Raw genomic sequence first — 21,551 nt, forward strand, 5'->3', positions numbered from 1 at the left:
CCAGCCATCCATGACACAGACAACAATAACAGGGACATTGTTCAACGCAACACCATATTCGCCGTGCTCACAAAGACACAAAGAAATAAGTTCTGTTAACATTTTTCCTGAAATAGTGTAACTATTAGACAGATGCATTTAGTGATTTCTGATCCTTTTTCTCTGTAGAGAATGCCATGAAGGATCCAAGAATTGACCGGCTGTGGGTTGGCACCTTCTCCTACAGCTGGAAGTGTTCAGCAGCACAAAAGGAGCTGAAGGTCCCTGAGGACTCACTGAAAACAGCGTCCAACAAGGTGGAGATCACGCCAGGCCATGATAGAGAAAGTCATCGAGCAGCAGAAGACCATTGCACATGTCCTGTCTTCTGAGAAGAAGTCTCTACATCTTATCCCAACATGGCAGGACGTTGATGTGCTAGAGGCGATCATCTAATCCCTGCACCTCAAGTTGACTTGACAGATGCACTAGTATGTGAGCGTGTTGTAGGTAAAGAACTCTTATTTATATACTGATTTGAGACGCCTTAAAATATGTTCAAATTGTCTTTTTATTTACATTTACATTTAGTCATTTAGCAGACGCTTTTATCCAAAGCGACTTACAAGTGGGGTAGATAATGGAAGCAATTGGGACAGCACAAGTACAACAAAAGCATAAGTGCAATCAAAAAGAAGACTAGTCTCATATAGCCTAAGACAGTATACAGAATCATTCATTCATACATTTATTTATTTTTTTCGTTTTTTTGGGGGTAGAGAAGAAAATAGAGTCAGAACAGATCAGTAAGATGTTGGGAGAAGAGATGTGTTTTCAGGCGTTTCTTAAAGATGGCTACAGAATCTGCAGATCTTGTAGCAGCGGGTAGATCATTCCACATCCGGAGATCCGGAGAGGGTGGGCGAGAGAGATTTTTTACCTTTATGGGATGGCACGACAAGACGGCGTTCGTTTGCAGAGTGTAGGGATCTGGCGGGTACATATGTCTGTATTAGGGAGCGAAGATAAGGTGGTGCCGAACCAGTGGTGGTCTTGTAGGCCAGGAGCAGAGTCTTGAATTTGATGCGAGCGACTATAGGGAGCCAATGTAGCTTAATGAATAGAGGAGTGACGTTTTTATGTGTCTAGGTGCCACCCTGAGAACCATTTTCTCCTTTTGGTTTATTACACTTTAATGGCACCTTTGCATCAAAGAACTACATTATATTTTAAATGATTTAAAATCAAAAACTACTATGTTTTACAATTTCACTGTATTTTTCTCCATTTTTGATCAAATAAAAGCAGGCTTGATGAATAAGAGACTTCTTTCAAAATCAAATAGCACAGAAATGTGTCCAAACTTCTGACAGAAAACGGTCTAGCAGCTAGTGTTAGCAAGCCTCAGAAAGTGTCATGAAATAGTGCTAGCTTACATTTAACATATCTGATTTTCCGGCTGGCTAGTTACTGAATAAACATATTTTGGTATTTGCTAGTTAAACATCAATATTATAGATAAAACATATTTAACCAAGTAATATCAAAACTAATTTGAATGGATGTAAACTTCGAACTCAATATTCCTGTGTTAGTCAGAGTCTGGAAGACGGGGATATCCCACCCAGATGTGGGTGAGGGTCTTTTTTAGACCGTTTTTTCTTTCTCACCTAAATATCTGCTCAGTCTGTGGATTTGTTTTTACTATGGTATTATTTGGACAATAGCTTAAAGCACATGGTTTTAAACCTACATTTGTGTCATTTATGGAGATTATTTTTGTGTGCAGGATTAATTCAAGAAATGATCTGTGTGCACAGCGCATTTACTGTAGAACTAAATATAGATATTTACTATGTTTTTTTCTTATTCCTCGTTTTAAAAGTTTAACCCTAAACCAGATGTGGAACGTGTTTGATTTTGAATGCCAAAAAGATCAAGAAGAGTCATTAACACAAACATTAAAGATTTTCCTTCACCTCAGATCATCTCCAGAAAATCAGTTGGGATGGAAACCCAAAGCTTTCTTGGTTCATTGTCTCAAGCCCACATCACTGTCAGAACACACTGGACCTTTCATACATAACAAAATATATTTTCTCTCCATAAGGGTGGAGAGACATATTTCATACAAACTTATAAATTGTCAACAACGTAAACGCACAGGTCTATGGTAACTTATTGGCACTTGTGCTCCTTGATAAAATAATGTAGGAGCCCTAGGCCGGTCACGATTATGAAATAATTGGCTTAATGCAATTATTAGACATAATCACAATTATTTCAGAGAACCACAATTATTGTAAATCTTAAGAAGTGTGTGATCTGCAGCATTTGACATCCACCGTCCTTAATCTGCACTCACTGTGATATTTCTTCATCACATGAGCTGTATCAGATTCCTCTTTTTTGTTTGCAGAATCTTTATAATTGTCAAAACCTTTAAATAATTAATTGCCCTTTCCAACGTGACTGCGTAATACGGAAGTCGTGGACGTGCATCACTGAGCTAAAGCAAGCCATGTTCTTATATTTGAAAAGAATATCATTCTTTAGTTTTCAACAGAAAAAATAAAGTTGAATTATCAGTAAATTTCAATTGTAAAGTGAATCATTAAAGTGGAATAAACCAAAAGGAGAAAATGGTTCTTGGGGTTTCACCCAGACACATAAAAAGACAATACGCAGTCTATTATCTGTATTCTCCGCCAATGAGAAGAACAAACAGTATACTTGATATAAGACTCTTTGATTTGGGCTTGGTCCTTACACATTGATATCGCAACGATTTCTATTAATTAATCATGCAGCCCTAGTTTGGATACAGCAAGCACTTCCTCAAGAGGAGATATCCCAGTCGTCATCCTCATCTGTGTACTGAAAGACATGACAAATGTCACAACAGGTAAAGCAGGTTTCAATGCGTTACATAATCACGAAATACAAATACAAGGGCCGGTTGCTTATATCTATATTTTTTTACCTTGAGATCTTTCTTTTAAATGTATAGGCTATTACGTTTGCCCTACACAAAGTTTTTGGCGCATCCGTAATTCAAACCCTAGCAACACACTAGCTAATAAAAAATCTTTTTGCCACCGTTCCTATTATCACCGTAAGAACGTATTAATTAATTATTTTATTAACTAAAAACATGAAACAACAACCCACGAAGGGGTAAAACAAAAAACAAGGTATAAATAAGAGCAGGCAAACAGGAATGCAGACAAACTGACACTAGACTAGAACTGGGATAACTCACTGACAGGAAACACAACGCAACCTCTTCAAGAACTCGGATGCAAGCACTGGAACACAGCACGCTAAAGGCAGAGAATACAGAGAGGACAGAGAATACAAGGGCATTAAATAGGGAGACGAACAAAGGATAATAAACAATAGGCAGGTGTGGGTAATGAAACACTGAAGGGAAGGGGGCGGGGCCATAGACGAGACAGCACATGGCATGTCAATATATAAACACAGCCATGTCTATCTCACAGTAAACACGTGATACTATCATGGTTCTACCCCAAGGCTGGAAAAGCCTGAACAGAAATGGCAGAACCATGCCAAATGCCTTCAGTGTGTTTGACACACTGACATCGGCCGAAACGTCCCCCAATACAAACTGAATATCACAGTGCACAAACATATATTATATTAACACTGGATGCAATTGATCATTAAACAGCCCTTCAGATTTTCATGATTCTTTAGTTTGAAAACTACAAAACAGTTCTTAGAAACTTAGGAAACCTGAAAAGTTCTACAGAGCAAATATGTTCACATACCGTCACGTTGAACTAATACTGCTGGGGCCTCGATGACATCTGTTATAGAAACAAAACCATGTGTTATTTGTTTCCAAAGTGCACATTACCAACATTGTACATTATCCTAGTCCATCATTTTCTATTTGAATCTAAAAACGATTTCATTTATTTTTCACCAAAAGGATGAAAGACGACTGATCAGTATATGATAACTGCTCATATTTCGCGACGTGTTTCGACCCGTGCAGGACGGCAGCAGTAATACAGGATATCCTGAACACTCCAGAGTCTTCCTGTGCTGCTGGACTTCAGTACTGACCTGCTTATTCTGTGAAGAAATCATCTGCTTCTGCTCCTGAAGTCTGTCATTCAATTCCTGCATGTGACGTCTGGTCTCCTCTCTCCCTTCTGACACAACACACCGCAGGTTTGACAGCTCCTCCTGAAGCTGAAACACACAGAGCAAAAAAATAAAAATCTGTCATCATGTCATTCTAAACCTGTATGACGTTCTTCTATGAAACCGCTGACAAGTTACCAACCAGTTCCATCTCGCTGTCATGTTGCTCATCTATTTTTCCATTTTCACTTGAATAGTGAAACAACTTTATTAATAAACGGTTTCATCATATGCCGCACCGGGACTGCAGTTCAAGGTTCTGTGTGTAAGTTTTAGAGGCCATGGAGGAAACCCTTCCACATCAGGTGCTGCTTGGAATAATGACCATGTTGATGACAATGGCATTACAAAACGTATTGTGATGTTCATATCATGTGCTACAACATATGCAAGAAACGTGTGTAAATGACCTAGACCTCTCTTGACTTCTGACAAGGCTGGTGCAGGTACGGGGGGGCACCAAACCAAGCCTTCTGGGGTCATCTGGTCAAAGGCTCCTCCTCCTAGACATCCCCGCTTCACAAGTCAGTCTGTTCTTCAAAATCTGTCCTTGCAACTCAGAAATGTATCCATACGTTTTTTCAGATTTCAAGGCGTTTATGCTGTATCGCTTAGCATTTTTCTTATACAGTCTTTTGAAACTGAAATTACAAAAATGAAAAACAATCAATATCAGTTTAATAAAACAAAAGACAACCTTAACATTTCTTTACAGACCTATTAAAATGCATATGAAACACAGGCTAAATACTGTACTATACAGTGAGGGAAATAATTTGATTGATGCTGATTTTGCATGTTTGCCTGATTACAAAGAAATGAAGGGTCTGTCATTTTATGGTATGTGTATTTTTAGCCTCCTTTTCACAGATGTTAAAGACGACTAGTGTCTAGACACTGGCTTGGACAAACTGCGGCTTAGACGAATATTATCGTTTGTTTTAGATGTCAAAATCAACTGAATTTTATTGTGAATTGAAACCAGCTCAATGTTACCAACACGGCTGCCTCAGAGACTCCTGTTTACCAGCGCACAATCTCAAGAATACTAGACTTTAAACTACATGACCCAGCAGGCCTTGCACCGCTGATCACACACACGCATGAGACTCATTTCACAGTCTATATAAAATAAGATATATACTGCGAAGATTTATTGTTGTCACCTGGTTTGTTTATTGGATTTAGAGTCGATCTAAAAAGTCTACACATCCTTGTTAAAATGGTAGGTTTTTGTCATGTAAAAAATTTAATCATAATGATTCATGTCACAACCGGTTCCACCTAAATTGAAAAATTGCAACCTTTATATTAAAGTGAATGACAAGAAGAATCATTTAGGGGGAAAAACAATCTACAAATACAATAACCAGGTTTCACAAGTGTGCACAGCTTTTTCTAATGCAGTGTATGAAATCAACCAATCACATCAGCCTTAAAGCGGCCCTGCAACGATGTGTCATGCATTCTGACTTCCTTACAATGTTAAACGTGTTGTCTTCTCATGCTTAACATGGTCAACTTGTCAAAAAACAAGTCCGAAATTTCCACACGTTAAAAAATAATATTTACACACTGCCTTCGATATTTTCGTCCGTCATAAAAAGATTTGAATTGGGTTTGATTTTCTGTGCATCCATGGCAAATATTTTGAGAAGCGTTTTGACAATCCAGATACACCATATAAACGAGCGCCAAATACTAAAACGCATTCCAAAATTTTGGACTATGTGCATAGACCTTAATTTTGAACTTTACTAAATCAAAGGCGAAGGAAGAAATATACGTAATAAACATACATGTATATGTGACCATTTTATGATATATAAAAGTACAGTTTAAAATGAGCATTTAATGGCTGTAATGAAATCGCAGTGAAACCAGACGTGCTCGAGGATGTTTTCCAGAAGCAAACGTTCTTCTGGATTATTCTGAATTAAACTGCAGCATTCTGTGAAATGAAGATGAAGAGGCTGTTATAACTTTACACTTGTTTTAGAATAATAAATCTGTTGGATCTCATTTAGAATAAATCTTCTCACCTGTGGTCAAGCCGTCCTCACACCACACCTTCTCATTCATCTGGTACAGGTCATTATAGTTTGGAAACACCCCGCAGACCATGATAAACAAGAGAACTCCCAGTGAGTACACCGTCGCTGGATTTCCCTTGTACTTGCCCGTTTCAACGAATTCAGGGCAGGTGTAATTTCTTGTGCCTGGAGAATCATGAATTTAAAATTCATCCGAGACATTATCAGAGAACTGTCTTCATGTGTGAAGTGATACAACATACCCATATAATTCCTGTAGGTGGATGTTTTTAGGAGGTCGCCGCACCCAAAGTCAATTAATTTGACCTTAACTGTGTCTGGGTCTCCATAACGCTTGACCAAACCGCCCACCTCCTCACAGGGAGTGAAGCGCTCCAGGACCATGATGTAATTCTTCTCAAAGTCCTGCCAGTCAAGAAGCTGAATGATCTCTTGAGCATTTCCCTTACTGGCGAGAGTCAGAAGAGCGACCTCTCTAGGAATGGGTTCATCATAACCCGGCTGGAAGAAAGAGAGTTTTTATCAGGATCAGATGAAGGTGACAAACAAGGATTTATCTCAGTCTTCAACAAACTTAAGTCAACAGAAGTGTGTGTGTGTAAGAAAACAATATTGAAGATGTTTGAATGTCAATCAATACTTACGATGCTGATGTAATCTGTGTCCTCGTCCTTGACGACGTATTTCACTGCCACCTGAACAACAGAAACAGATTTACAGTTAAATCAGATCACTCAAACATTCATGATGAACACACATGACATACATTTATAACAACAGAGATCATGTTTGATCGGTCTAAACATGAACATTAGACACGTAATCGAGTGAGATATCAAAAACACACTGATAAAACTATCTGCTAGCTATTGAACGTAGCAAAAGTCAAACCTTCAAGCCGTCGCTGAGGCGGGTGCCTTCATACACGGTCCCAAATCCTCCTTGACCCAGCTGATTCCCAATCTCATACAGCCAGGAGTTGATTTCTGTTCAAAGAGAAATGAAAAGTCAAGCATTAGAAATACTTCCAAACCTAATGAACAATATTACAATATTTTAATAGCTAAAGGGAAGGCGGTAGTAAATAAACACAAAAACCTTTTTTCACAAAGATTTCATTGGTCTATGTTTGCTTGTATTAAAGTAAGAGTAGATTATTCCTGAATTTATTTTGTTTTAGTTCACTTTAACTGGAAAGCGCTAAATGAGGATAAATGAGGTAAGATTCATTATTTGCAGATTTTTATGTTTGTCGCTGCGTCTGTGGTATAAATGTCAATAATGTCAGAATTCATGTTATTGTATAATTATATTGTATTAATTAATCATAAAAATGAGTCAAACGCTTGTCAAATATCGACAAATATTGCATTATTGTTCGTGAGTAATAATTGTGTAGACATGGCATCCTCCATTTTAACTTTCCAGAGTTTACTAGGAAACACAACTGAACCACAAAAATGTCTTAATGTCATTTCATAGAACAAAATATAAAACCAAGAGGTTTGTTTTGATAAAGAAAGAAAAAGGCAGAGTTTCAAACTTTAGTCATTAGTGCTTTACTTCAATATGTTGTAGCGCTTTTACACCAGAGGATGGCGCCACATACATGCACACAAAACTTTTTTGCTTTAAATGTAAGAGTTCCTTCTGGAGGGTGTGTGCATGTGGCTCTTCTTCAATAAAAACATTTCGACCTAAAATTGAAGCCTAAATGTGACTTTGTCCATGTTGTTGATATGGTGTAAATCATAAGTAAGATCTGTTTGTTGTTAAAAAAGCATTCAGAATATTATACAGATTTCCAGTGGGCTATAAGATCATATTTAGGTTTTTTTCTGGGACCCATTGAGATGTCCCTGGACAAAAAAAACATAAAGGTCATCAAGTTCACAAGAATGTATTCATTTAATGAGGCTATTAATTACAACAACACATTTCAACACAATATGTGTCACACTTAGTGAAGACACACCCCCACCACCAGTTCATCGTAAAATAAAAAATAACTTTATAGATAAAACAAAATAGAGCCAAGGCCCAAACTCTAGCCAAAAGAGAAGACCATAAAAACAAGACTGAAGAAAAACACAAAACTCTAGACTCAACCGTATTAAACACAGAAACACTAACTGGACTTGTGTTGATCTCACCAGACAAGAGGTGCTGTTGTGTCATGTGTGTAAAAACTGAACACATGCATCAGATATCACTGTGACGGTCTGTAGTGAAACTACTTATATAATGTTCAAACACCACTTTCTATGTATGTGTCAGTGCAGTGTGAATACATGCTGGATATACAACATTGTGTCTCAAATGACGCACTATACACTTACACTATGCACTATGTACTCTACTGTCTAGTGTATGAATTTGAGAAGCGTAAATCATCTCACTGTATTTTCAATGTAATTGTTACCTGTTTTGCCCAACATGACCTAAATCACCATCATACTGAAGACGAATAGAACTTCGCTCGCGCAGCAACATGTCCAGTGTCATGTAAAGAAATTTAAATTTGAACAAACTACTCACATTATTTATACTAGAAAATTGTGTGTAATATTACATAAGTATATGATTTGGGACACAACCCGAGGCCATCTGTGCACGACACCTGTATGCACATTGTCATTCATTGGTTTTGAAACAGGGTTAGGTCTAAAGCTTCCTCAGTCAGGCGTGTTTTCTCATTGGAAGTGAGGCCCTGCTCATATTTAAAGTGAAATGTATGTATGTGTGTTCTGTAAAATAAACACCAGCAAACAAAACCTTGAATATTAAGTATAGATTTTTATTAATGAAAGTTTGCCAAATACACACCCAAAACCATCCAGGTAAATATTACGCTTTTATATCTATTTTCAAAAGTGGTAAATCATTGGAGTATGTTCAGGGTGAAACAGAGGTCAATAAGCATTAGATCTGTTGATGATTAAAAAAAACTCTTTCAGTCTTTCAGACTAATTCAGACCAACTCTTCTGCCTAGGAAGCCACTGGCCGACATTTAGAATGTATTTGTAATGTTTATTTATTATGTTGAACCATCTGAATGTTATGACGCTTGAATTCTAGTTTCTGAATTTTGTCGTAAATCTGCAACCAAGATCTCGGCGTATTAAAACGCAAAGCATACAGACATTTAAGAGACACACATTTACCTTCCACATGAGAAAAAAAATGCCATGAAAAAAAAAACTGGAGATCTGGTCAAGATGAAGAACAACATCATGAATGTACAGACTTCATTGATTCAATGGGGGAAACTCCAGTCGTGACACAGGTTCACACAAGTGCTTTACACGCAAACACACAGTAGTTACCCATCAGTATTACAAAAATAAACATATTAATACAATAAGAGAAAATAACAACTGTAGAAATTTACACATCTGATAGTATTCCCACTTCTTTTCAGTGCATAAATAAAGAAGAAATTACATTATTGTCGAGTTATAACTAATAACTAACATATATATATCTTGTCTCAATATCTCAATACTTCTCTCTTTCCAGCCAACCGTACAGTCAGAATGTAAACAAGATGCATCCGTTTTTAGACTGTGGCTTTAAACAAAAACTACTGTAGTACTCCAGAGTCTGTTTACAGCTTGTGCATTAAGGTGATGTTGACATGATTCTCGTTTTACAATAAAACATTATTGTGAATGGCAGAAAGACTCAAGACTACTCTCTCATAGGCACAAAGGCATATTTTCGTTTCACTTTGGAGCAATGCTTACACGCAAATCTGTCTTTATGTGAACAAACAGAAGCACATCTTCACAGTTTTGTGCTTTTCAACAGAAGAATGTATGTTTTCGCGCTGCCATCGGAGGTCTTACAACATTCATCACAACTGGGGTAAAAAAACGATTACACAGACCACAAAAAAAGATAAAAAGGAACACTATGTTTACTGTCGATGAGACATCAGGACTGAGATGTAAATGAACGATCGCTATACATGTAGTTCATTTATACGAGACAATTAGACCATTTGTGTTCAAATATTAAATGCCTGAGAATTTACAAAGGACAAACATAATTCACACATGTCTTTACTCATTACTGGATAATATCACAGAGATTAAACTCGTATTGAGTAATTTATAGCTGATTTAATATGTGTATAGCTAGAAAACATTTCATTTATAATTTAAGATTTCGTTTCGTAATTTTGTCAGGCATAAAAAGGGTAAAAGTCCTTGAAAAAGCGTTTCATGAGCATTGAAACTCTAAACAGATAAAAAAATACATTGGTTAAATAAAAAAATCTACTGATTAACATATAAATTAAATATACAAATGTTCTAAATGGTTACTGACAAATCAAACAATAAACAGATTAAAATGATAAAAAAAATCTAAATGTGTGATTCTGATTTTGTTTCCTTCTCTCACATTCTATGGCTTTCTATTGTTAACTTTAACTCTAATTTGTGCACGCTGCTCTTGTCAGATTCAGATTACTAAAATATCTGGACTCAAATCGAACACCGATGTTTAAGAATAGGACTGTATTAATAACACACATGTACAGAAACGCTTGTGCCCAACCCAAATTACTATGAATTAAAATAAGTATAATTTTACATGTGTATAAAGAGCTTCACAAGATCATTTCTTTCAGCTTTTACAGAAAAAACAACAACATTTGTGACAGATGAGATGGTAAATAAATGAATGAAGCATTCTTATAGTCAATATCGATGGAAACTTTGGCAATGTAAACTTACCATGAGGGTCATACAGTCTGAAATATTCACAGGCAGCAATTTCATTTCACTCATATTGCATCAATAATCACAAAACATCAACATACTTACAAGGATTTAATTCTTCTGAAATCACACATTAAAAAAAAAAATCTGAGATAAAATTCAACAGGTCTGAGAACAGGCGGGTCATTTTGGCAGCATCTAGAATAAAGAAACCTCAGATCTTTAGTCCTGGTTACATTAGATTCCTATTTTCAATCACATTGGTTAAAAAGCGTTAATAAAACTGGACGGCTCTGGATATCTGAGGCTTCCAACGCTTGACTTTGACAGTTTGTGAAGCTGAAATTACGAGAGCAATACAGATTCATTTACCTGAGTAAGATCAACAATACAAAGCCTTTATAAGACTAAAGCACATACAGTATATTAGACAAACACGGTACTGGATTGATAGTGTAGGTAGTGCAGATTAGAGGAAGGGGCTACAAAATTCATACCTTCAACCACAAGAAGCCCTAAAAGAGCCCCGTCACTGCTCGAGAATCTGACGCAAGACCTTCAGGAGGTTCTTCAGGCCGTAGATGTAACCCTGGTCGTGGCCGTCACTAGGGAAGACATGTGCAAAGTCAATCATCTTAACCTCCACGTCACCGCCGGTGTCCTGTTCCGCATCCCTCTTTAGCTCCTCCCCTTCCTCTCCTCGACCGCGGTTGCCGTTCGGCTGCTGTCTGGTCGTCCACACGCCGTTGTCCTGTTTGGCTTGATAGTGGGTCCGGACGCAAGCTTTCTTGTGCAGGGAGAACATGGAGGAGAGGTTCTGAGCGATGTTATTGTTCTGCTCGCAGGCCTTGGGCGTGAGACGGCCGTCAGAGCGCACAACACCCGGCGAACATGCCCCCTCATACACAAAGAGCAAAGAGCTGGCGTAAAAGCTGAGCTGACTCTGACCCTCGAACCACTCCAGGATCTTCTGGACTTTGAGGATGCTGCCGGTGACGGCGTCTTTGCGGAGAATGTCGCCGTTGTAGAAGAACTTGGACAAACCTGTGTCACAGAGACGATGCTGGTCACGCGAATCTTTCAACAGAAAATGAGAATTTGTGAAATGTTTGACATCTCACCTTCTCTGACCGTTTCCTTTCCCAGACCTCTTCCGTAATGCTGGTCATACGTGTCAACGCTGTCCGAGCCCGTCTTATACACCTACCAGACAAAACACAAACAAACATTCTTGAGGAGTCTTTTCACGTGAGGACATTACAATCAATTTAAACAAGAACAAATCAACTTCTAAAGTTAAACTTCTCCAGCATTTTATGGGACAGAACTGCCAGTATCACACTGTAATGTGTGTCTATTTTGAGAAGGCTATTAAGATTCTTTCTGTGTCACTCAAATCGGCAGAATCATTATGAGTAATGCTTGAGTTTGTTTCATTCATTCGTACAGAGATCCAAACGCCTGGAAAAGACATTTAAACATTGTCTGTCGCCCCTCAATACTTCACAAACTAGACCGCATTGCCCTTTCTGAGGCCGACTGATGTCCTACAGACTTAAAAATCGATATCCTTCAACACAGCGAAAGGTCAGCCGTTTGTTTTGTGTTTAAACTAAAAGGGAAGGTGCGGTAAACAACAGTTGTGCGCTCTTTATCATTTTCTTGCAAATGTTCAAGTAAAGAAACCACCCAGAAAGAACGACTAATATATGTTAAAGCGGAAAAGCAATTCTTCATTTCCCAACCATTTGGCCACCAGTCAACAACGTGATGTTTATGATGCTCAGTTTGACAGATGACGTGATGGCACAAATGAAGAACGCTCAGACAGCACATATCTCGGTCTCGTATCTCTGACTGCACCATTTCCTCTACGATAATAAAACAGAAGTGTTCATGTAAACCTCATCCATCATGAGCTGATGATAAAGACATCAGAGGTCCACCCATGATTCTCAGGAGAGCTGGATGTTTGTGAGATGGGACAGGACACACTGTGTGATCAACTCATCCTGTGTGATGACACAGATAGACCGACTCACACGAGTTAAGACACTTTATAGTGGTTACAGATCTGAAAATAAAAACCCTGTGAGCAGTGTTTGGGTTTTAGAACAGGGTGGAAAGATGATTCAGAAGAGCTGTTAAAGAACAGAACGACCACCTCCAGTCTGACACAACCTGAGGACTGCTTCAAATAAAAACACATCACCCCAACAACCAAGAAAATTCCCAGTGTCTTACGTGACGCATCACCTACACAAGTTTCACATCACTCTGGCCGATATGAAGAAAGAGTGTAGATGTGCACCATTAATCATTTCATCAGTTGTATAATAAAATAGAAGTTTCATGTCTTCAGGCAGTGAATGAAAACCATTCCATTCTCAAGCAGTGTTACTTATACACAATGTGTTGTGAAATAAACCTAACAGACTATAAGTCTCATCCTCTAGGCATAAGCTTGCACACGTTCTTGTGTAAAATTGTGCTGTGTTTCCTCAAAAACCTTTGCAGCCGTGCTCATTTGAATGTAATATTTGAACTGAGAGCAGAAAGTTTTATGCTGTAAAAACCTTTCTCAACTCATCACACTGAAAGCATTTTAGCCGTGACATCAAACGTCCCATCTGCATAACATCAGGGTTTATCAACCCGTCCCGAGATCACAGGTGGGATGAGCTTCACTTCTTGTAACCTCCATGGAGATTATATTGAATTTTTCTCAAATCTATTATATGCACAGATGCTCATATCACATTAACGGCCAGCGTTACCACCTCCCATGCATCCTATTCATGTGCACCCTTTACACCTGTGAACACACTTTTCAACAGCACATGCTTTTTCTGGCTTCTACCTCCGACAGCAACACTTCCCATTCATTCTCAGTGAAGTTCTTTTTTTGACATGCTTCTCTATACATCTGTGCTGTGTTTTGTTAAGCTGAACATGGTCGCTCGTAATTCATCAACATTACAATGAGGTTGAGAGCAAATTCTCGTGCGTATTTAAATGTGTATATGAACATGAATAATGTACGCCAGGGATGCCCCACCCTGCTCTTGGACACCTGTAAAGGTCAGCTCCTTCACCAATCAATCACCCTTGATGTCTGAGTGAATGAGACCTGATGTTCAGACTTGTCCACGTCTGCAGAAACACATACCCTCATCCCCAGCAGCAGGAAGCCCATCTCCTCCATCAGCGGGTACTTGTTGATCTGCTGATCTCGTTTCTCCTGTGAAGCGAAAGGATCGTAGCTCTTCTGTCCGATCTTCACGTCCATGATACACGGCTTCTGAAACCTGCTCGTCACGTCCTCCAGCTTCAGGTACAAGTCTGTGGTGGACAGCAGACAAGCTTTCTAAATCCAAGCGAGATATCTTTCGTCTTGGGAACACACACATTCATTATCCCATTTTATTACCCAAACTTCTCTTCTAAATCAGCAATAAAATACATGAAGATGCAGAATGAATGTTCAGTCAAATAACAACAATTACCAATGTAATATGTACGTGGTAAAAAAGAAAAGGTTATATTTTAGGTCTAGTTGATGTGAAATGTACAGCACTAGTTTTTTACGGCTGTTTCTCTTGTAATGGTCACTTAACGAAGTCCAGCTGTCTATTCACAGATACCCAGCTCTCTCACTGTACCTGTGGGAGTGTCAGGTGAGGACCAAGTGCCGTAATATGTTGGCAGGTGCTGTCGGAGGTCTATGAGACACTGGTCACAGCAGTCTTCAGCATACACCTGGAAGGAAACAGAAAGATGTGTCTGCATAAAAATATCATCCAACTGATTTAACAACAGTTACCTGTATTGCTACATACCATGCTGTAAAACTGCATCTCTCGCGGTCCTCTCGGTGGAGGCTGCAGCTGTTTTAAGACCGTACCATCTGGATGTTGCAAAATACCTGTGGAAAAAACATCCCATAAACTCAATGGTTTCGTCAACATTAAAACAAGATTAAGAACATATGTTACAAATTAGGTAGAACCTTTATCTAAGAAATTCAAATGTGACAGTACAGAATAATTATGGAATCAGACCAGATGTACTTTCACAATAAAGATGATTTTACATGAATGAACGTTCGGTTCTGTTAAGTTTTCTTTGTTTAAAGCTCACAGAAACAGCGATCGGGTTGATCACCGGCGGGTGTGTTGATGACATCTCGGGGGTTGGCCTATATGCCGGTTAGAAGTGGGTTGACGGGATTTAGAGATTACAGTCAGACGGTGACCGTGAAGCTGGAGATTTAGGTCAGACTCCCCCCATCCCTTTAAAAAGAGCCGTTTAAAAACGACACAGAAGAGCAGTAAACAAGAGATATTTATGAGAGTGTAAAAGTGTGGGAAGAAATTGCTTCCTCGCCATTTACTTAAAGCAGGAAATTATAAATGGCTTAAATTTATGCATTCATCTTAAGTTTGTAGCCAGTAACAGTGCATTCAGTATTACCCCAAAATCCAAATGAATTAACAGAAATTAGATTATGTATTAGGAAGAGCTGTCAAACGATTAATCGCATCCAGAATAAAAGTTTGTGTTTATGTAATTAATGTCTGTGTACTGAGCATATTCTTTTGAATTTATAAACACATACACTAAATATTTAGATATATTTATTTATATTTACCAATAATTGAAATAACATATAAATGTTTTTTCATTTTCATGTTTCTCTTAAATATATGCATGTATGGGTGCATATATACAAAATAAAAATGCAAAGTACACAGACACATAATATGTTAACACAAACTTTAAACCTGAATGCCATTAATCGTGATGGATCGTCTGACAGCCCTATAGTATAAGGAAAATGAAACTTGTTTTGGAACTATTGAAGTCAAAACCAAAAGTTAAAATAATGGAAAATTTTACTCTCACAGATGCTGATGATATTCATGAATACAATAATGAAATAATTTGTCTAGACAATAACTGTACTGTAGGCATATACTGTCATGATGAACAGATTAAATCAGATTCATTGCATTATGCAAAAAGATATTCAACACAACATTTAAATAACAAGAGTTGCTCAAGCAAAAGTCACGGGTTCAATCCAGAGAATACACACATGGTTAAATGTAAAGCTCGAATGCCTTTTAATAAGTGTTTGGTCTGCCTTGCATGTGTGTAAATGTGATAGTTGTGTCAGACTCAACTCAACACTATAGTGGTTTACAGTGAAGCAATTCATGACTTTTTTGGCACAGAAAGATCTCATCATATGAATTGTGAGTAGTGAGGGAGTGTGGGTCCAGTTGTCACAAGTGCTCAGTAACAATAAACCTTTGAGTCCATTACACTAATGCTTGTTGTCTATCACAGTGATTGCGTACATTTGTTTTAAAGACTTTAAATACAAAACTATATTAAATTACGAAACTAGACTGTATAACAATCCCTACCATCTTCTGCAATGCTCTGCTTAAATGAAAGCTTTACAAGTTGCTGTAGTTACAGGTTTAACGTTACATGTTTTCTTTATGACCAGATTAGCATTGTGACAACTAACTCCATATACAGTCTGTGACATTTGCTGTAAATAAAGGCCAATGTACACTTTCTTATGTATGGACAATGACAGTGGAGATGTTATTCGACGGCGTTTTACAGACGACAACACTTCAAGTGTGAGGTTCTCAGAAACCGACGGATAAACCCACCGTGAGAAATACTGACTGACAGGAGTAAAGAGAAAACACAAATGATATGTAAACGTGTACTGACCCACTTTATCCACGCCGTATTTGTGTCCGGCCACCTGATGAGAGAGCGGCACGCAGCCGTTCAGGTGCGCGCTATGCTCGCGCTCCGGTGAACACGCGCCGCGGGTCGGTACCGGACGCGCGACCTCCAGCCTCCCGAGCGCCACGGGTGAGTCCATTATCTGACGGGACGGCTCTTTACTTCGATCGACCACTAGACATTCACATATTGATCGCACACCCTCGACGTGTCACCGTTAGGGGTGACCGATCGCGTGCCATCAGTCACGGCGCCCACGCGTGTGACCATATAACCAGAGAGAGAAGCGCATCCCACTTCCTCGCCTCAGAAATGTTTACACTCCACCCTCTGTAATCGGCGCGAGATAGCAGATACACAACGAGGAGGGGACGAAGATCGACGCGATATTTTGGCGGAGTTAGTCATATCCACTCTCGGAGGTCGCACGGGAACAATTCTGCGAACGCTGCGCTGTTTGTTTCCGCCCCGCAAACACCGACGCGCGTCCCCGAGAGGCACGCTGTGAATGACGTCATGACGCACGAACAGCGGAAGGGTCTCGCTTTTCTCGTATTTTAATTTAACTTTTAAATTAGATGTCAGTTCGGGAGAATGAGAGTTTTATTTATTTATTAGGGCAAACATGGGTGTTAGTTGCTTTTGAGCTGTAACTGGTGTGTGTGAGGCGCCATAATTTTACCAACTTCCGGGTTGACAAACGTGCTGTAATCATCATCATTAATCGTGAAGTCTGTTTATAGTACTGAACGTTCGGTTATTGTGCGATAACACTAACTGTACTGAACATAAACATCGAGAAAGATTTTTTACATAATGATGTCATTTCTACGGGGTCATTTAGAAAAATCCCCGCGGTAATTTATCTTTCGTCAAATCCTTAAGGAAATGTTGTGCTATTTATGTATGTTAGTAAGCACGTACACGGATGTGTTGTGTAAATACAAGCGAGAAAACGAACATTAGCGTCTGATTCATCAAACATAATCTGTGACAGTTTTTAAAATGCACACGTGTGACAATTTAAAAATGATTGTTTTTCAGTAGTCATCAGAATATATAAAAATTCTGGTTCAAATTCATTTATAACAACAGATGCATCCAAAACGCAGGATGCTTTCAAACACCTCTAAGTTTAAATACATAAAGTATTTATGTATAAATGCAATTTATACATAAATTATTTTTGTAAATGCAATTTATGTAAAGTATTTTATATTATAAATGCTCAACTTAAATCTGAGACACTGAATCTAAAGGTGAAAAAACGAATAAACAAATGGGTATTTATACACAATTCTAAATCATAAATCTGTCATGTGCTCAAAATAACTGTGAAAATAAATATCTGAAACAAGTGCCCACTTTTAAACAAATTTTAATGCAAAATAAAAAAACAACAACAAAATAGATCCAGTATAGTTGCTCTTAACTATACAATAAAAATATCTAAAAGAAAATGTAATCAGTTAGATGAGAGATACAATAAAACGGTTTTCAATTTCTTAATCGCCCTCTTGTGGGGCTAACCGCAGCTGTATAACATCATGCCAATTTTAAATAGGATTTATGAAACAAGAAAACAAAGTGCCCAACACCACTGTGGGGGTGACCAGAATGCACAAAAATCAATAAAAAAGCTTAATGTCTTTTGTGCAGCGCACAGTCCCCTTCAAAACACTAGTTAAGCTATTATTATTGGTCATTTCAGATGGTAAATGTTAACAGTACAATATGTTTAATAATATAACCTAATCTTACGGTTTAGATGCTAGAATTTACAGTGATTTTTGACTTTTAAAAAAAATTCCGTTAAGTCTTCACATTGCATACTTCTGGGTCCATTCTCTTGCTAGTCTGTTGTACCTGCGGAAAAACAAACAAGGTCATGAGATTAACAGGCTCAAGACTTTTCCCTTGAGTAACTACCAGCAATCATTTAAAATCAGTTGTAAGTGTTCTTTGAGTCAGCAGTGAGCTGCTATGACTGTTAATGCAAAAGAGATTCTGCACTATTCCACATGTCAAACAAGACTTTTTCTCAATGCGTGTACTACTTACTTTTCTTTGTCTGATTTGTAGATATGTGCTATGTCTGGGACTAATGGGTCGTCAGGGTTTGGATCACAAAGCAAAGAACATATGGACAAAAGAACTGAGAAAGAGAGGAAAACAAGGATTACAAACACTACATCTCACTTTCTGAAAAGGACAAGAAAGAGAATCTAAATGAACACTAAACAGTTGCAGAACTATGATTTCTGATCGCTGTACCTTTTGAAACTGTTAGTGCTGGAGACCACTGTGACCTCAGGATGTCCAGGCAAATACTTCCATTACTGTTAATGTTAGGATGGTAGATTTTTGTTGTAAACGCTACCTGTTAACAAGAGGAGGGTGATCTTAAAATGCAATTTAATGACAACACTGCAGGCAAAATGCCAGGGACCCTTAATACCTTTGGTGGCTTGAAGGGATAGTCTGTTGGAAAGTGAATCGTGAGAAAGAAGACCCCTCCTTGGTATGGGCTGTCACTCTATAAATAGAAAAAAATAAAAATTTGCACTGTTCAGTTTTTGTCTAAACATTCTGCATTTCAGGGGTCCTAGGAAGTCATCATACAATGCTCATGTAACTCAATGACATTGTCATAAACCAAAAGCAGGCATTCACCAGCCAGTAGTGTTTATTCCCCAAACAAGTTACTTGTTTTTTAAATGACTCCTAAACGTTTATTGCAAACATCACCTTTCAAAAGTATTATTAGTCAAAACAAACTTCTGAGAGAAAATGAGGAAAATACTCACAGGTCCCATTATTGTTGCCTGCCAGTGAAACACTAAAAAGAAAGGAAAGAGGAGGTTTTTTGAGAATCTAATTAGTCAGATATTATCTGTTGTCATGTAAAACTGACTGACAGTTAACCTACAGTCATCTCCGACAGGTCCAGCAGAGCACTGAGCGGGAGGATCCCTCTGCAAGTCCTGTAGCTCCTAAGATAAATAAATATAGTCACCTTAAGTTAAGCAAATTAGGTTTCCATATGTCTGTATATTCAGTGGCACATCAAAAGTATGTATACGTTTTTATATATCATACACACAAAAGTAACATATATAAATAAATCACATAAAAAGAATAAAAGAACAAAAAAACAGCACCAGCAAACAAACAAAGCCACAGCAACTGCACTCTGTTTTATTCTATTATTTTTAAACACCTGCTCCTGAGGTCATATTAATATATATTATACATAATCCTTTTTTTGGATAATTGGTAACCAGAAAGTTTTTAAATACTTTATTTTAAACTGCTTGTGCATTGTCTTACTAACTAAACCTAACTTTTTAAAGGTTTGCCTTGAAGATTTATAAACAGGTCTACGTATGCAAAGTGACAAAACACAGACCTCATTTGTGTCAATATCAAAATGAGTTACCTTTGGTAGATCATATAGTTGTTAATAAAGCAATTTAAGTTATTCTTCAATCCTCTAAATATGGGCTCATTTTAAAAGACGTACACGGTTTGATTGCATGTCCTCTGGCAAGGTAAAGGATGTTTGCGATGCGCATCACAGTGTTGCGAAACAGAAACTGCCAAACTGATGGCGTCATTCTGGAGCTTCTGAGAATCCGGTTTTATTGCTTGCATTGTGTCCAATACAACAGAAACGACACCACCAATTGGCCATATTCAGTATAAACTAGACCAAATCAACTCTAACCAAAAGTCCCTCGAAACATCAACTGTGAGCCTTCAACAAAGAACACAAAAGTGGTTTGTTGAAGTGAATGAAATGATTTGCTGTGGCTGCTGCTGAAGCTCATGAGCAGACTCGGTGTCTTTGTTCAAATCGAGGCCTTCTCGAACCGTGAACACACATAATAATACGCAATACAGCAGGTGTAATATTCTAAATGACAACATTCAGCAAATTATCTCGGATAAATGTTGAATGTACGAGTTTTGATAGAATAAAATGACTCGTTTATATCATAGTTAGTCTTGGAGAAGTACATTGCTAGGCTAGCACACAAACACAACATTGCGGTTAACAATATACAAGCGACGACTGACGTTCTCATTAAGTCAATATTACTGACTGTAAGGGGAACTAAATACAGAATCTCTATTTAATGGCTACCAGTAAACTCCAAAGTGGTTATGGTTAAAAGGAGAAACACCGCTAGTTAGCCCGTTATGCTACTATCCACTCATATCGTCGTCGACATAATAAATCTACACATTATTTCGAAACACCCTAACATAATGTACAGTAACAATAAACCAATATCCTTCTACTAGCTAAAAATATAGATGTCATTTTATACCGTGTAAATCGAAATAAAAAGCGTTAGCAGGTTATCAAAAACTTGGCTACCGTTGTCATGCTAAAGGAAATCATTTGGCAATTTTGAAACAAAGCTTTTACCTTCTGTATTCTCTTCAATGCCATGCTTCCTCACTGTGTGTGGCGCCCCAGATTTACGCGATATAATGTATCTCTGCGATATTATTGCTACAAAAACCCTCAGCAATAGTGTGTTTCCCTGAGTTTAAAATCAAGTGAGGGACTGAAAGAGAGACAGCTGTAACTCAGCGACCTCTCACTTCCGGTGCGGAGTTGAGAAAGGCAAAACAAAAGTCCCTTTGAAGGGGAAAACAAAATATAAATTTAGAACTGAGTGCGTTCTGATAGTAAAGGATACTTGACATTTGAACAGTTGTCTGTTTCGTAAGAAAAATATATAATATTTTGACTTGTCTCCATCCGTGTAGAATAAAATTAAATACATGTAAAAATATAGCTTCGTTGTTATTTAAAAACGACGAGTTCGG

General features: G+C 38.0%; 3 protein-coding genes across 3 annotated transcripts; all 3 read right to left on the minus strand.

Annotated features, from left to right (window-relative positions):
- Positions 1 to 3,162: 3,162 nt before the first annotated feature.
- On the minus strand, positions 3,163 to 8,647 carry LOC130439454 (serine/threonine-protein kinase pim-3-like). Its single transcript, XM_056772072.1, has 10 exons — positions 8,632 to 8,647; positions 7,101 to 7,195; positions 6,854 to 6,904; positions 6,452 to 6,710; positions 6,198 to 6,374; positions 4,566 to 6,106; positions 4,298 to 4,463; positions 4,075 to 4,203; positions 3,774 to 3,812; positions 3,163 to 3,302 (listed from the first exon to the last, which is right to left on the minus strand). Exons 1-6 carry the CDS (start codon positions 8,645 to 8,647, stop codon positions 5,994 to 5,996), a joined length of 711 nt encoding a protein of 236 aa, XP_056628050.1. The 3' UTR covers positions 3,163 to 3,302; positions 3,774 to 3,812; positions 4,075 to 4,203; positions 4,298 to 4,463; positions 4,566 to 5,993.
- Positions 8,648 to 8,985: 338 nt separating this feature from the next.
- Positions 8,986 to 17,220, minus strand: ipmkb (inositol polyphosphate multikinase b). Its single transcript, XM_056771642.1, has 6 exons — positions 16,692 to 17,220; positions 14,777 to 14,862; positions 14,600 to 14,696; positions 14,107 to 14,279; positions 12,059 to 12,140; positions 8,986 to 11,981 (listed from the first exon to the last, which is right to left on the minus strand). Exons 1-6 carry the CDS (start codon positions 16,846 to 16,848, stop codon positions 11,467 to 11,469), a joined length of 1,110 nt encoding a protein of 369 aa, XP_056627620.1. The 5' UTR covers positions 16,849 to 17,220; the 3' UTR covers positions 8,986 to 11,466.
- Positions 17,221 to 18,070: 850 nt separating this feature from the next.
- Positions 18,071 to 21,345, minus strand: ube2d1b (ubiquitin-conjugating enzyme E2D 1b). The gene is made up of 7 exons (XM_056771244.1): positions 21,145 to 21,345; positions 19,639 to 19,702; positions 19,517 to 19,548; positions 19,168 to 19,245; positions 18,984 to 19,089; positions 18,771 to 18,864; positions 18,071 to 18,575 (listed from the first exon to the last, which is right to left on the minus strand). Exons 1-7 carry the CDS (start codon positions 21,166 to 21,168, stop codon positions 18,530 to 18,532), a joined length of 444 nt encoding a protein of 147 aa, XP_056627222.1. The 5' UTR covers positions 21,169 to 21,345; the 3' UTR covers positions 18,071 to 18,529.
- Positions 21,346 to 21,551: the final 206 nt, after the last annotated feature.

Source organism: Triplophysa dalaica, chromosome 17, assembly GCF_015846415.1.
Source record: "Triplophysa dalaica isolate WHDGS20190420 chromosome 17, ASM1584641v1, whole genome shotgun sequence".
Lineage (NCBI taxonomy): Eukaryota > Metazoa > Chordata > Actinopteri > Cypriniformes > Nemacheilidae > Triplophysa > Triplophysa dalaica.

Excerpts from the sequence above, each read along its gene's own strand:
- ube2d1b (XM_056771244.1), bottom strand. The coding sequence starts at position 21,168 with ATGGCATTGAAGAGAATACAGAAG. Across the intron at positions 19,549-19,638 it reads TGGACCTGTCGGAGATGACT|TGTTTCACTGGCAGGCAACA; the intron begins GTAGGTTAACTG and ends CTTTCTTTTTAG. Across the intron at positions 19,246-19,516 it reads AGGCAACAATAATGGGACCT|AGTGACAGCCCATACCAAGG; the intron begins GTGAGTATTTTC and ends TTCTATTTATAG.
- ipmkb (XM_056771642.1), bottom strand. The coding sequence starts at position 16,848 with ATGGACTCACCCGTGGCGCTCGGGAGGCTGGAGGTCGCGCGTCCGGTA. Across the intron at positions 14,697-14,776 it reads AGATGCAGTTTTACAGCATG|GTGTATGCTGAAGACTGCTG; the intron begins GTATGTAGCAAT and ends GTTTCCTTCCAG. Across the intron at positions 14,280-14,599 it reads CTCACCTGACACTCCCACAG|ACTTGTACCTGAAGCTGGAG; the intron begins GTACAGTGAGAG and ends TGTCCACCACAG.
- LOC130439454 (XM_056772072.1), bottom strand. Across the intron at positions 6,905-7,100 it reads GCCTCAGCGACGGCTTGAAG|GTGGCAGTGAAATACGTCGT; the intron begins GTTTGACTTTTG and ends TCTGTTGTTCAG. Across the intron at positions 6,375-6,451 it reads CACCTACAGGAATTATATGG|GCACAAGAAATTACACCTGC; the intron begins GTATGTTGTATC and ends ATGATTCTCCAG.